General features: G+C 39.1%; 1 protein-coding gene across 5 annotated transcripts in view; it reads right to left on the reverse strand.

The window, feature by feature from the left end:
• Positions 1 to 13727, reverse strand: part of Ralgapb (Ral GTPase activating protein non-catalytic subunit beta) — a 93855-nt gene that overhangs the window by 30795 nt on the left and 49333 nt on the right. For all 5 annotated transcript variants that reach the window (XM_057780423.1, XM_057780422.1, XM_057780421.1 and 2 more), the window contains 6 exons: positions 13144 to 13326; positions 11094 to 11245; positions 5158 to 5345; positions 3275 to 3381; positions 1236 to 1388; positions 206 to 415 (listed from right to left, as the gene is read on the reverse strand). In XM_057780423.1, coding sequence (XP_057636406.1) covers positions 206 to 415; positions 1236 to 1388; positions 3275 to 3381; positions 5158 to 5345; positions 11094 to 11245; positions 13144 to 13326 — 993 coding nt within the window. The remainder of the gene's footprint in view (positions 1 to 205; positions 416 to 1235; positions 1389 to 3274; positions 3382 to 5157; positions 5346 to 11093; positions 11246 to 13143; positions 13327 to 13727) is intronic.

Raw genomic sequence — 13727 nt, forward strand, 5'->3', positions numbered from 1 at the left:
AACCCCTTCACAGGTGCACTTTCCTAGAGTCCACACTGAACACAGCTGCAGCACAGGACTCCACTGATTCGCATGCAGAGTATACAAGCTGGGGTTTGGTTCACTTGTTTTAAACCTTTCTTCATTTTGATAAAAATATTATAGCTATCATCAGCTGGTGATAAATTTATGAATATACTTATTCATAGAAGTTCCTAAAAATTACCTTCAATGCTTCTAAGGACAAAAATCCAAAATGTGAAAGGAAAAGACGGGCTGTCTGGAATTCCTGAGCAGGAGGAGGAGGCTTACAATCCGTAACAGGGTCAGGAAAGCTTCTCTTCTGCAATTCTCCCTCGCTCTGCTGTTCCAGGTGTATTTCATAAGCGATCTGCTGGGCCATTCCACTCCTTAATTTTTCATGCCTCTCTTCTAACTGAAATAAGTCAGATATTTTTAAAACATTTTCTTAAAATGAAGTAAGCTTCTTTTAATTTTAAAACAAAAATAAAGCAACAAAGAAAATGATAAGTTTTGTTGATCAACATTATGTTTCAATTAGATACAAAGCACAGGATTACACAAACATGGTTCAAAGTTAGACTTATATCCAAAAATTCTTCCCTAGGGCCTAACCAATTGTTTCTTCTTCTCCTGGGTGTAAAGGACACTATTATCTCTGCTCTTGGAGGGGCAGAGCTGTTTTTTCGCTGGACGCCCAGATGATTATCTTCACTCTACAGTATCTATCCTTGTGTTTTAAAATACTTACCCATATGGATTCCTTACCTTTTGATCAATCCTACTTTAAAGTTTTACCTCCTCATGTGTGAAAATACTTCCAAACAAACTGGCTTAATTATACAACCACCTCAACCTTAATTACTTAAACCATGCTCCTGAGCCCCAGATGTGAGCCACTTTCAAGGATTTTCTCTCCAATCCCAACCCCACTTCCTGTACTATCCAAATATCTGCCTTTACTACCAGAGTTTGGTCATGTTATCATACTACTGAAATCTACTGCAAACATCCCAGGCAGCCAAGGATCCTGTCTCTAAAAGATGTTTAGTTTTACCAACTGGTCCAAATCTACACATCCATCTTCTGTCATGTCAAATCTCCTAATTTCTGCAAAAATGCAAGTCATCTTCTGCCTCTCCTCCCTAACACTAAATGTTATACCTGACTACATATACCATCTAAAAATGTTTGCATTTATCCTTTTAGGAAAAGCTAACAGTAACTTGTCTTACTTCTTCAGTGACAATTTCATGTAAATCTGGAATGCTCAAATCTGCTTTTACAAAAGGAATCTTGTCCACCTCTTCAGGAAATGGTCGATGTTTCACAGAATATTTAAATCCAACATCATTTTTAGGAACTGGGCGAGGTTCTGGCACAAAAAGCTGTCAAAATAACACAAATGACATTATAGGTATTACACATCATCCAACAACTACCTCCATGATGTGTCTTCAGCCATGTCCCTGGTCTACTTTAATGCTTCTATTTTCCTAGGCATGCACATCACCAACACTCAGCAAGAATCTGCACATGCTGTACATGTGGTGCAAATAGGAAAGCTATATTCTTTTATATACTTTTTTATATACTTTTTAATATACAGTGTGCTCAAAATTGTATAGTGTGCTCAATTCCATTTTTCTAAAAATGTTTGTCAACTTACAGATTTCATGACTAATAAATAGCTTTGGACCTCTACTGCTCAGGCCTCAGTCATCCACATTCAATTCTAAGTTAATGATTAAGGGAGTTTAGAGTTTTAAGACTCAAATTTCCAGCCAGGTATGGTGGTGCACACCTTTAATCGCAGCACTTGGGAGGCAAAGGCAGGCAGATCTCTGTGAGTTCCAGGCCAGCCTGCTCTACAGAGCAAGTTCTAGGACAGCAAGGGCTACACAGGGAAACCCTGTCTTAAGAAAGAAAGAAAGAAAGAAAGAAAGAAAGAAAGAAAGAAAGAAAGAAAGAAAGAAAGAAAGAAAGAAAGAAAGAAAGAAAGAAAGAGAAAGAAAAGAAAGAAAGAAAAGAAAGAAAGGAAAGAAGGAAAGAAAGAGAAAAGAAAGAAAGAAAGAAAGAAAGAAAGAAAGAAAGAGAAAAGAAAGAAAGAAAGAGAAAAGAAAGGAAGGAAGGAAGAAAGAGAAAAGAAAGGAAGGAAGGAAGGAAGGAAGGAAGGAAGGAAGGAAGGAAGGAAGGAAGGAAGGAAGGAAGGAAGGAAGAAGAAAAGAACTCAAACTTGAAAATGTGCACTGCCCTAGGTTGTATCCTCAATGCAAAACAAAATGAAGACAAAAACAAAAAACAAAAAAAAACCCAAGATCCAGACTTCCTTTTTTTCCTAAGAGCTCTCCAGTCACTTCACACAATAAAACGTAAGTTCAGCTCCCCAGGCATCTCTAGAAAGTGTGTTCAATCAGAACCTTAGCTAAATTTACTATTACTAGAGCATGGGCCCTCCCTTGTACATGGCATACCTGGACCTTCAGTGAATTCGGTGCCTTTCCTATTCTGCTCCCCTCTGAGTCTTACAGAGTCACTGATGGAATACAATTGGCTCAGTTCACTAACAGACTCAGGGGTTAAATTTGGAGAGAATCCAAATGCTGGGGAAAAGAAAACTCTTAGAAAGTAATAATTTAAAAAGCAGTAAACTTTATACAGAAAGAAAAGTGAAGGAAATTCAATAAATCATGAACTATCAAACTATGGCTAGCTCTTGCTGAAAAGTGACTACAAGGGATTTAACATTTCTTTATCTGAACTTTCCAACAAGTAGAAAATAACCATTTAATTTTAAATACTACAAAATATTGCAGTAAACTGTATAGCATATTAGCAATTATACAGAATGAATCATGCAAAACAATGTGAAACTAAGTCCTACATGCCAGACCTCTCAAAGGCCTATGCAAACTTCTCCCATATGCAGTATGCGTCTGACTTTTAAAGCTGCATAGAAATATGCCTGGGACCACTGTTTAGAATAGTAGTCCTTATTCCTAATTGAGTATCAGCATCACTGGAAAAACTTTTGAAAACTACCCTTGCTTTATAGACACCTGTAACAAGTTCAGTAGACCCAGAATTCTAAGTTCCTAAGATGTTTCTTAAGTAAATTCATTAACAGAGGACCTTGCCAGGGATCAGAAACATGTAACCTGTGACTTTCTGTTGGATTGTTATTTAGCCTTTAAATCACACACGGACACACATGCGCACAATCACATGCACCCATATATACGTACTCACTCACACACTGTAACTTCTGATGTACCTTCTGATTTGCTTTTGCTCCTCTGGGTAAAAGGCAAAGCTGCTGAGCCCAAGCAAGTCTTCCCGACATTCCCCGGACCAGCACAGTGACAGAGGGGAAAAAATCGTCTAGAATAAAATTGATACGCAAAAACTTTTACTTCGGATAACAACCATATAATACACAACCTGCTATCACCTGCAGAACACTTTAGATCAAAGCCCTAGCACAGTGCCTCCTAAATGGCAAAGCCATAGCTAAGCACCATGACTACCACCCTACTCTGGACCAACTCTAGTTTGACTCTCCTAACATCCTTACATTCCTCTACACGTATGTTTTGATGAAATGGTATCTATCATGGCAAACACTCTTAAACTTCCAGTGCTGAAGACAACTTTTATGAAAGAAAACAGGCTGGCTATCTATAGTGTTGACAGACATTTGCTCTTAGATATCAGGGTCCTGCTACTGTAGGCAGACACTGTTTCCTCCCAGCAGAAGTTCAGGGACATGTAAAAGTTCAGGATCCATTTTATTCCCTTTCTTTGTCTTAGTTACGGGAATCAAAAATGGTTCAAACTCTCTCATTTCTTCTGTTATTAACTGTTTCAATAAACAATCTTAATTGTATAAAAATGTTAATTTTTTAATTTTATTTTTTGTAGACTACCTATGCAGTAAAGTTACTTGGAATAAGAGTAAGGCAAGCCTAAAAAACCTTGCAAGAGAACCCGGAAGCTTAAAGGGGACACTAAGATTCTGCAGGCTGTTCAGCAAATGACTTAGGGGTAGGAGGATGGTAAAATAATGAAAAGTAGGCAGCAAGGAGAGAAAGCCAGGCAAGCCTTAGCTCTGGGGTAAAGAAGGCAGAGTTGACCAATGATGAATAGTGCCATTCTATTTCACACTAATATCACTAAACTTAACCATGCTACGATGGAAATAGTGTCCTTCTATTGCAACCAGGGCTAGGTTTCTCATCTTGTAGAGTTATGACATCCTGCTTATAGTCAACAGAAGCTGTACAGGACTCAAAGACTCCGCTTACCTTTGCATGTGTCTTTAGTCCCTGAGGAAGTCCTACTGTGGTGGGACAACAACAGAAAATAGTATTGTTTGGAAAACCTGAATTTGAATCCTAGTTATATACTTCTCAAGTTACCCTAAGTAAATCACGCAACCTCTGTGAGCCTCATAACTGTGGGATAGTGCATGTCTTGTCAATAAACAGTCACTGAAGTTTTTTCACCAGATCACATCTACATGCTTAAGGATGAACACTATGGTGCAAGGAGGGCAGTGGGAAGAGGAAGCAAATTTTTGAACTGCCAAAGGGGATATCAGACCAGGTAGAAAGAAAATGCAACAAATCACCATAAGAAATTAATAAGGCCTTGCATTTAGATGTACTGGGAGGAATACAGAGGAAAGATCCAAGAGTCACTGGGGTAGAAGAGACATTGAGACTAATTATGTACGGAAGTGACAGGAGACAGGAGGAGGAAACAAAGATGACTGTCTCAAATTTCTAGCCTGTGTGGGCAGTCGTAACCAAAACAGAACAAGTATGGGTGAAGGGAAAGGGAGTAGAGGGGAAGGATCCAAGGTTCACAAGGAAAGAGAGACCGCCAATGACTTTTATATAGTAAATATAAAATATCTCTCTAACATAAACTTTACATCAAAGTTTGAGACACTTTTTCAAGCATACATAAAGAATCTTTAAACAGTTCTACTTCATTGACACATTCTATTTTCTGACCTCTGTTTCTCCAGTGGTTTATCTTATAGCTCCAAGTCTTTCTAACAAATAGTTACTTGGAATTCAGACTGTGCTTGCCTGGGAAAACTGAGAACACATTGTTTGAGCAGTAGAGAAAGCTAAGAGTGCTACAACTTACTCTGCTCATTTCCAAGCGGCTGCTCCAGCATTGCCAGGATGACACTGTTATCCAAGACAAAGTACCGGAAGCTATGCTTGTTTATGGTTGGCAGCCTGGAGTATTTGATCAGAGTGGTCTCATTCACCAGACTACAAGGAGAGGCAGGACCACTGGGTGAAGGAAACGCGCCAAGCAACTGCATGATACTACGGAGAATGAAATAAAGAACAATTAATTCCTAAAGAAATTCTAACTTGACCCTTTCAATCTATATATCCTTCTGCTCCTCTGAATTAACTGGACACAGTTATGCTTCCTCTTCACAGGTCAGATTTATTCTTTGTAGCAAAAAATACCCTGGCATGCTGGGTAGAATCTGTACCCCAAGAATGAAAGGTCTTCTCCCAGATGTTGTGGGTGTTGACGTCCACACCCAGACGCAGAGTAACAATAGCCACAGCTTTCAACTAACCTACGAACTGCCCTCAGCCATGGATGCCTCACTGGGGGCCACTGCTTCTTTCAGGAATAGACCACATTCAACTACTAGTTAGTGCAAGGTTCCTGGGTACCAGTCCCGCTCCCCCAGCTGGAAAGAACACTCAAGGTCAAGTCAGCTTGAGCATTTTGTTGCAACTGCCTCTACTGTCCAGCACTTCTGTTCTTCTTCTGCCTGCCCAGTCCTGCTTCATCCCATATTGCAAGCAAATTTCTCTCTTTTACCCAACGAAATATTGCAAGCAAATTTCTCTCTTTTACCCAGGGAATATTATGGACTACAGTTCCAAATCAGGAAACTCCTAAATATACATTTAAAAATCTGCTTGTGTGCTCCAGGTTTCTGGATTATGACAGCCAAGTATCTTAGGCTAAGAAAAGGATAAAAAGATCAGCCAGACCCCATCACTTTTCAGAAAAGGAAATGTAAAACTCCAAAGAGCTAAGTGATTGTTAAGAGGTCAAAAATCCCAGGACCTGCTGACTACTTCCTGTATGTCCTGGAATACATATATCCTCATTTCAAGTAAGGAGTCTGAGGCACTAAGAGTTAAATCTCAAACTGTCATAAATAAATCTATGACACAAAATGCTTTATCAAGCAGAGTTCCACTGATCAAGACTTACCATTCAGAAACGTTTGCACGTATACACCGTGTGTGTATACACTTAATGTACACATGGGGGGGGAATAAAAATTTCTGCATACAAGCAATGAATTTAATAACTCATCTAACTCTGTGTCAAGTACTATTCTAGGCTTTATATACATTTTTTTCATACAGTTTCATAATAACCATAAGAAATAAGTACCATCATTATTTCCATTTTTATTACCATTTATTATTCATTTATAATACACTGACGCTCAAAGGAAAAGCATTCTGTATTTAAACAGATTTTTACCATGTAGTATCAATGTGGCCTTTCATATGCATCCCATACAGAAAACTACTCAACACCTTTGTGTATGTGTACACATATGAATGTGTGTTGCATGTGTGTTATATGCATACATGGGAGTTGTATATGTGGAGGAAATGAAGAGTCCTGTTCTATCATTTCCTGCCTTAATCCCTTAAGACTGTGTCTCTTAATAACTATGGAACTAGGCTGGCAGCCAATAAGTCCCAGTGATCTTCCTGTCTCTGACTTCCCTTTCAGCACTGATATTACGGGAATGCACACAGCCATGTCTAGTTTTTCACATGGGTATTGGAGATCTGAACCCAGGAACTCTGGCTTGTACAGCAAACACTCTTACTCACTGAGCCATCTCCACAATCCTTAACACCATTTATCAATCAATCTTCAGCTTGGACACCTTGGCCTCAACTAAGATCTCTGATGATGGAAGGCACTGTTTTCTAGCAGATGTCTTCCTTGCAATTTTCACTCCTCCTAGGACGACTGCTACAATTCAAGGAATGAGGGAACTCAGTAAGTTCAGGACTCTAATGACTGTGGAAAACAGGAGTCATCCAGGAGACTAGTACTAAGAAAATACAGCTTTGGCTTTCTCCAGCAGAAGAGAGACAGATGTCACAAAGCCCACAGACCAAGTGAGCTTGTCATGTTCCATGGAAGATCTATGATGTATCAAACAGGTCTTTGGAAGAGGTTATACGGCTTAGATGAAATCATTACCAGCCTCATCACATTCTTCTTTTCCTGGTAGTGACTAGACTGGAATGTTGAGTAAACATTTCTGAAATTATGACAAGTACTTGACTGTGTCATAATAAACCTGTAGATAAAGTTTAAACATCATTGTGAACCTCCAGAGAGTCTCTGCTGATATGTTCTGAGGTTCAACCTCTGCTTTCTATAAGCAGTGTTCAGACAACAACACACAAAACACGCTTATAATATTTGTTCATGCCTGTATGCTAATACCTAGAAAGCTGAGGCAGGAGGATTGACATGAATTTGAGGCCAGCCTGGGCTTTAAAAAGTTTAGAATCTGCCTCAAAAACAAACAAGAACCAGGAAGATGGCTTAGTGGGCAGAGATTATTGTTATCAATTCCAACAAGCAGAGTTGGAGTCCCTGGAACTCACATGAAATGGATTTGAAAAGATTCTCAAAAGTTGTCTTTGACGTCCACATGCCCATGCATACATATGAATACATGCTTTGTTTTTAAAAAGAGCAGAGTGTGGTAGTGTACACATTTAATCCCAGCATTTGGGAGGCAGAGGCAAAAGGATCTCTGAGAATTCAAGGGCAGCCTGGTCTACACAGTGAGTTCAAAGACAGCCAGAGAGAGCTACATAGTGAAACCCTGTCGTGGAGGAGGGGAAAAGCAAAATAATTAAGGAAAAAAAAAACTATAAAAGACTAGAACTTAATCTGCAGATATCATATATCTGAATAAGAGTTAGGTTTTAAAAAGACTAGAGATAATGTCGAATATTTACAAAAAGAAATTTCAACACTGTGCAAATAAGCACAGGATGAGAACAACAGATGAAAAGGCAAGAGTCCAGTTAACTCAATGTGACTCTCCAGTGAGCAAAGTCTTCTTGCTGTCTCCCAATAAAGGTTGATGAAACACACTGTTCTATAGAATCTGAAGACATTTGGATCCCATATAGTACACTGTACTCAGTGATCCTCCTGTGAGAGATACATGGTCAAAGCTATACAGCTGGGTGACAGGATGATAAAGATACTCAAATGCATATAATACCAAAACCATGTGAAGGCACTAGCAGAAAGGAACCAGAGCAACATACAACACTGTCTTTGTATACTGCTCCTGCCTAGAGAAAGAATTACTACCAAAAGTCTGAATAAGAACCAATGAGAACAAGTTAACATGAGAGATTTTAGTTTGATATAGATCAAGCTTTTTTTAAAAAATATTTATTTATTTATTATGTATACAATATTCTGTCTGTGTGTATGCCTGCAGGCCAGAAGAGGGCACCAGACCCCGTTACAGATGGTTGTAAGCCACCATGTGGTTGCTGGGAATTGAACTCAGAACCTTTGGAAGAGCAGGCAATGCTCTTAACCTCTGAGCCATCTCTCCAGCCCCGAACATCAAGCTTTTAATAATTAAAATAAATCTTAGGGGCTAGACTCTAAACCCAAATTAAATGCTAAGCATTTAGTAAATATGCCTTAAGCAAAAGAACCACTGAAATGACTTCTAAGAGCACAAACTCTGAATTTATACTTTTAATATGCCAACATTATGTTATCAAAGACAGATGGGTATGTACCAAAAAAACTTGATATGACTGTAACAATATGGAACTCCACCTTATATGAGACAGGCAGACAATGAGTGTGGAGGTAGTGAAAACCACTGTCCTTCAAAAATCAGAATAATAAAAAGGTTCGTACAAGTAGCTAGTAGTGAGCACTGAACAGTAGGTAATGTTTGAAATACAGGAGAGATGCATAAGCAGGTATAAACATGCCCAGTTCACCACTTTAAGTAGCCCAACTATGGCAAGGGAGTGTTCGGGAGCAGTGGTGGGAGAAATCAAGACACCTCCCTGACCGTCCACTAGAATTCAGACATGTTAGGAAACCAGAGATCTACTTGAGATTTTTAACCACTCAAGCAGTAGGATGAAATAGTGCTGAAGAAGAGTTTAGCCACAGAGTGCAAGACAAACAGGAAGAGTTAGACTGGAAACAGAAATCATGCAAGAAGTGAAGTGACCTAGTACAGAATACTATCTCAGGCTTCCGGGGACGGTGAGAGACCTTACAAAGAAAGTCTGCTGTACTTAGTTGCTGGCCTCATAAGGAATGACAGAGATATAAATCCGGGGGAGGGGGACTGAAAACAATGGTGGCAGCTGGGCATAGTGGCAAATGCACTTGGGAGGCAGAGGCAGGAGGATCTCTGTGAGTTTGAGGCCTGCCTGGTCTACAGAGTGAGTTCCAGGACAGCCAAATATAGTGAAACCCTGCCTCAAAAAAAGTCAAAACAGAACAACCAATGGTGATGCTGACAAAAAAAGCAGCAACTGTGAGAGAATAGAAAACTGACTGGGAACATTCTCCACCATGATGGAACACTGCACTGCTGAAGAGTGGAAACTAAAGACATTGTGGTGAACTGGCTAATAGAGACAAGACAGCAAAAAATGAAGACAGAGCTATTCAGACAACTATAGGCTGAAGGAAAAAGACCCCAGGCACACAGGCAGCTCCCAGCGGCAACCATACTCTCACAGAGACAACAGGCTGAAGTGGAACGGGTTTCCTGCAGCACAAAGAACTCAAGAACTCTTAGTGAACAAAGATTCTCTCTGCTTATCTCTCAGCCTTCTTCCTCTTCCTGACACATTATCAAGTCCCAGTGCTATGGAACTTTATGGCTCCCCGCCCAGGTGTTACACAAGCACATACTGTCATCACCAATTTTCTAGCTATTAGTTAAACCTCAACAAATGTATTCAAAGTCTAGCCGTTATCATAGTGCACAGTTCTAAACAAAAGCAAGCATACTGAGAATTATGGCTGAAGTCCAAGAACAACAGAAACAAATTCAACTAATCTGAATATAACCCAAAGGACACTGCACTCACAAAGGATGTCAGGATCTTAGGCAGAGCTGATTTACACACAATCTTCCAGCCAGCCCTTACTAACCTGACACTCTTCCTTCCTTTAGTTCTGTTTTCCTAGGTTTTCGTTCATACTCCTTGCATGAGCCACATCTTTACATATTCTAGGAAACAATGCAATCTCTACTTATGCAGACTATTCAATCTGCAGATGCACCCAAATCCAGTCCTCTTTCCAGTCCCCCCATCCACCAAGTACAAAGGACTTTCTCAGCTCTTTCTGCCACTCTTTCAAAGAAACAACCCCTTGTTTCCATGTGGCAAACACTCTTAATTGCCTGCAATGCTGCTCACAGCTCAAACGTTACCCATCCTCTCAGTCTCCATCAATGTAGTTCCATAACTCACTCAGTTACTCCCAGTTCCCTGCCATTTTATTTGTAACTCTTCTTTTGGGGTACTTACTATCCACCAATATTGAAAGACTTTGTACCAGATAGTACTCATTAGGTAACTGAATCTGATTTATCTTCATGACTCTATTACCAAGCTCTTAAAAGGGAGTTAAAAAAAAAACAAAAAACAACTTAGCTGCATAGAACATGAAAGATGTAGAAGAGACCAGCACGGGGTAGCAGATCTGATGCTGTGTCACATCTCCTCTCTAGGTTAAACCATCAAAGGAGATGAAGTAGCTCTAAGATAATTCCTAGCTCGAATATGAGCTGACTGAGTCATCAGTTACTATGGAAATGCACAGATCCCAAATTTCTGGTTTCTTTTTGATCTAAGAATGAATACAAAAAGGGTATTCCCTTTCCATTTTGTGTCTGAGTTACTCTGTGCTGAACAAGGAAGACAGAGCAGCACAGAACACTGCTGCCCTGTCTGTTACAGCTCAGTCTTCAGCAGCTGCTTCCATACCATGTTAAAGTGGCTTCTGCAGCATCCTTTACCCTCATGGACGCAGGGTTTGGCTCCTTATCGCCTTTGTACTTGACCTCTTGCTCACTGTTTTTGGACTTGCTTCCTGAAATACCCAGTTCTACAATCTCCAATACTTCCTTAAGGCAATCCTAGAAGTAGGAAAAGACAGAATGATTTTTTAAAATATTTTTCAAACACATTTATTTATTTAAGAGAGGTGTATGTGTGTTTGTGTACAAATCAAGGGCAGAGAACAATTTTTGAGAGCTGGCTCTCTCCTTGCACCATATAAAACTCAATGATCAAAATCAAGTCATCAGACTTGGGGGTAAGCACTCTCACCTGCTGAGCCATCTCACAACCTCAGGTTGGTTAAGAGAAGACAAGGAAACCATAACAATGGTTATGTTTTAGGGATAACATTCCAGTTGCTAATGCTCTTTAACAGATATGTTTGCATCATAATAAAATAAATTTATACTTCCATTAAGTTTCTCTTAAAAGAACTAAATTTGTATGTTCAGAAGAAGACTAAAGATAGGTTTTAATTTTATAAGTTACAGAGCTCACAAAATTGTCAAGGAATGAGTAAAATAGATTCCGAAGAAAATTCTGCCAAACCCAGATGGTAAATATACCAAAGAGGTTAATTACTCATTTTTTGAGGCAGGATCTCACTATGGAGTTCAGGCTGGCCTCAAACTCACTATGTAGCCCAAGTTGACCCTGAACCCAGGACCTCTGCTTCTTAAGTGCTAGGATTACAGGCAGTTGCTATCATCCCCAACATCAATGACTAACATTTTAAAATAATTTCTATTTAAAACTGTTTTGTATAACAGAGTTTCATGTAGCCCAGGCTGGCCTCTAACTCATTACATAGCCAGAGTTGACCTTGACCTTCTGATCCTTCTTCTACCTGCCAAGTACCTGGAATTACAAATAGGCACCACCACAGCTGGTTAATGGAGTGCTAGGGATCAAGCTGAGTGCTTCAAAAATGCTAAGCAAGCATTGTATTAAACTTGGCTACAAGTCTAGTACAATTTTTGATATCATAACTTTGAAAGCCATGATGAAAATAACTCAGATTTTATCAACAAAATTACTTACAAAGATCTCTTCCTTTCTAAATATCAGTGATCTCAGGAAGCTCTCATGTCACTGAGCTTATTATGCCTGCTTCCCTCTAAGGTACAGTGGAGAAAAAAAGACTATATATCTGTGCCCATTTAAAATTGCAGAAATCTGTGAGAAATATGATGTTTCAATAAAAGTAACTTGTACAGCCAAACTGTGCCCTAGCTTTGTAGATTCACAATTAAGTGCCCGTCTTTAATAATAGGAAACCAAATAGCTTTAATAGCTATCTCCAGTCTTCCATGCTATAAAAAAAAAAAGTACTTTCCCAGATACAGCAGTTGCATATATGAGCCCATAGCGACTGTGAAAGCATACAAAAGGTTTGAGTTTGCTCAACCAAAATTTCAGCACAAAGATGGTAGAAATAGGCAAAAATTATTATCACTAGCTGGGGAACTAAAGGTATATGTGATAATATATGATAGCTGCTAGGAGAGACAGAATCAACTTTCTTCAATGACAGGATCAGTGGTAGGCTGACCACACTCCAGAGAAGACCCATTACCAATAGTAGCTAGGAAACACAAACTGAACTCAATAGAGGAGGAAAAAAAATCTCAAAATTGGGTAGGAAGTGAGGGTAGGTCTTGGTAAAAGAAGATGATATGTTGAAAATACAGTTTGAATTTTTACTAGAATTAATGAGAATATCATTTTTTATAAAAGAAAAATTAGGCAAGATCTTCTCTTTCATAAAGAATTTTTCTGTGGGATTATTGGAAACAAATCTAAGCATGATGACAGTTTATAAATTATGCTCAAAAGATAAGTGTCCTACTGAAATCAAACAAGTACATTCAAAGTATATGACACTGTATTTAAATTCAGATATTCTCTTTTAAAAGGTATTTTCTCAACAAACAGTTTTATTCCTACTTTGTGTTTCAAGACTGAATAAGCTCACCTTTTCATCCAGCATATCAGGGTGCTCTGTCAGCCAGACACAGAGACACTGAAATGCTGCCACTATCATGGAGTGCAGATCCCGGGAGTGAAGAGGAGCTGGCCGACTGCACTGGTATACAATATAACTGCACACAGAACTGATGGCACGCTTCCGGTCTCCCAAGTCAACCATCACCTTCACCTAAGCATGTCCATTTAAAGAACAAAATCAGTTAGTCAGGAGCCACTACACCAAGCATTTGCCCTGCAACTGAGCCTATCTGATAATGTGATACACAAGAAGTCTTGTTTTAAAATATTATTTATATACAGGAACAGAATATTACAGATATACTATAAAAAAGTGACATTCTCAAACCCTAAGACAGTACTTTAACATGGTTGTTTACACCTTAAAACTCAAAGCTCTTGGGTGCACTTACACGTATTGTAAAATGTGTAGGAATGGCCAGCAATGGAATATGTGTGTGCTTTTAAAGTCCCTAACCCAACCTCATAGTGATGGTTTTTGCTCTCCACAAAGTCTAGTGAAATGGCTTAGCAGTTCAATTATGAATTACAGTAAGCTACATGTTCAAAATA

This window comes from Chionomys nivalis, chromosome 9, assembly GCF_950005125.1.
Source record: "Chionomys nivalis chromosome 9, mChiNiv1.1, whole genome shotgun sequence".
NCBI lineage: Eukaryota > Metazoa > Chordata > Mammalia > Rodentia > Cricetidae > Chionomys > Chionomys nivalis.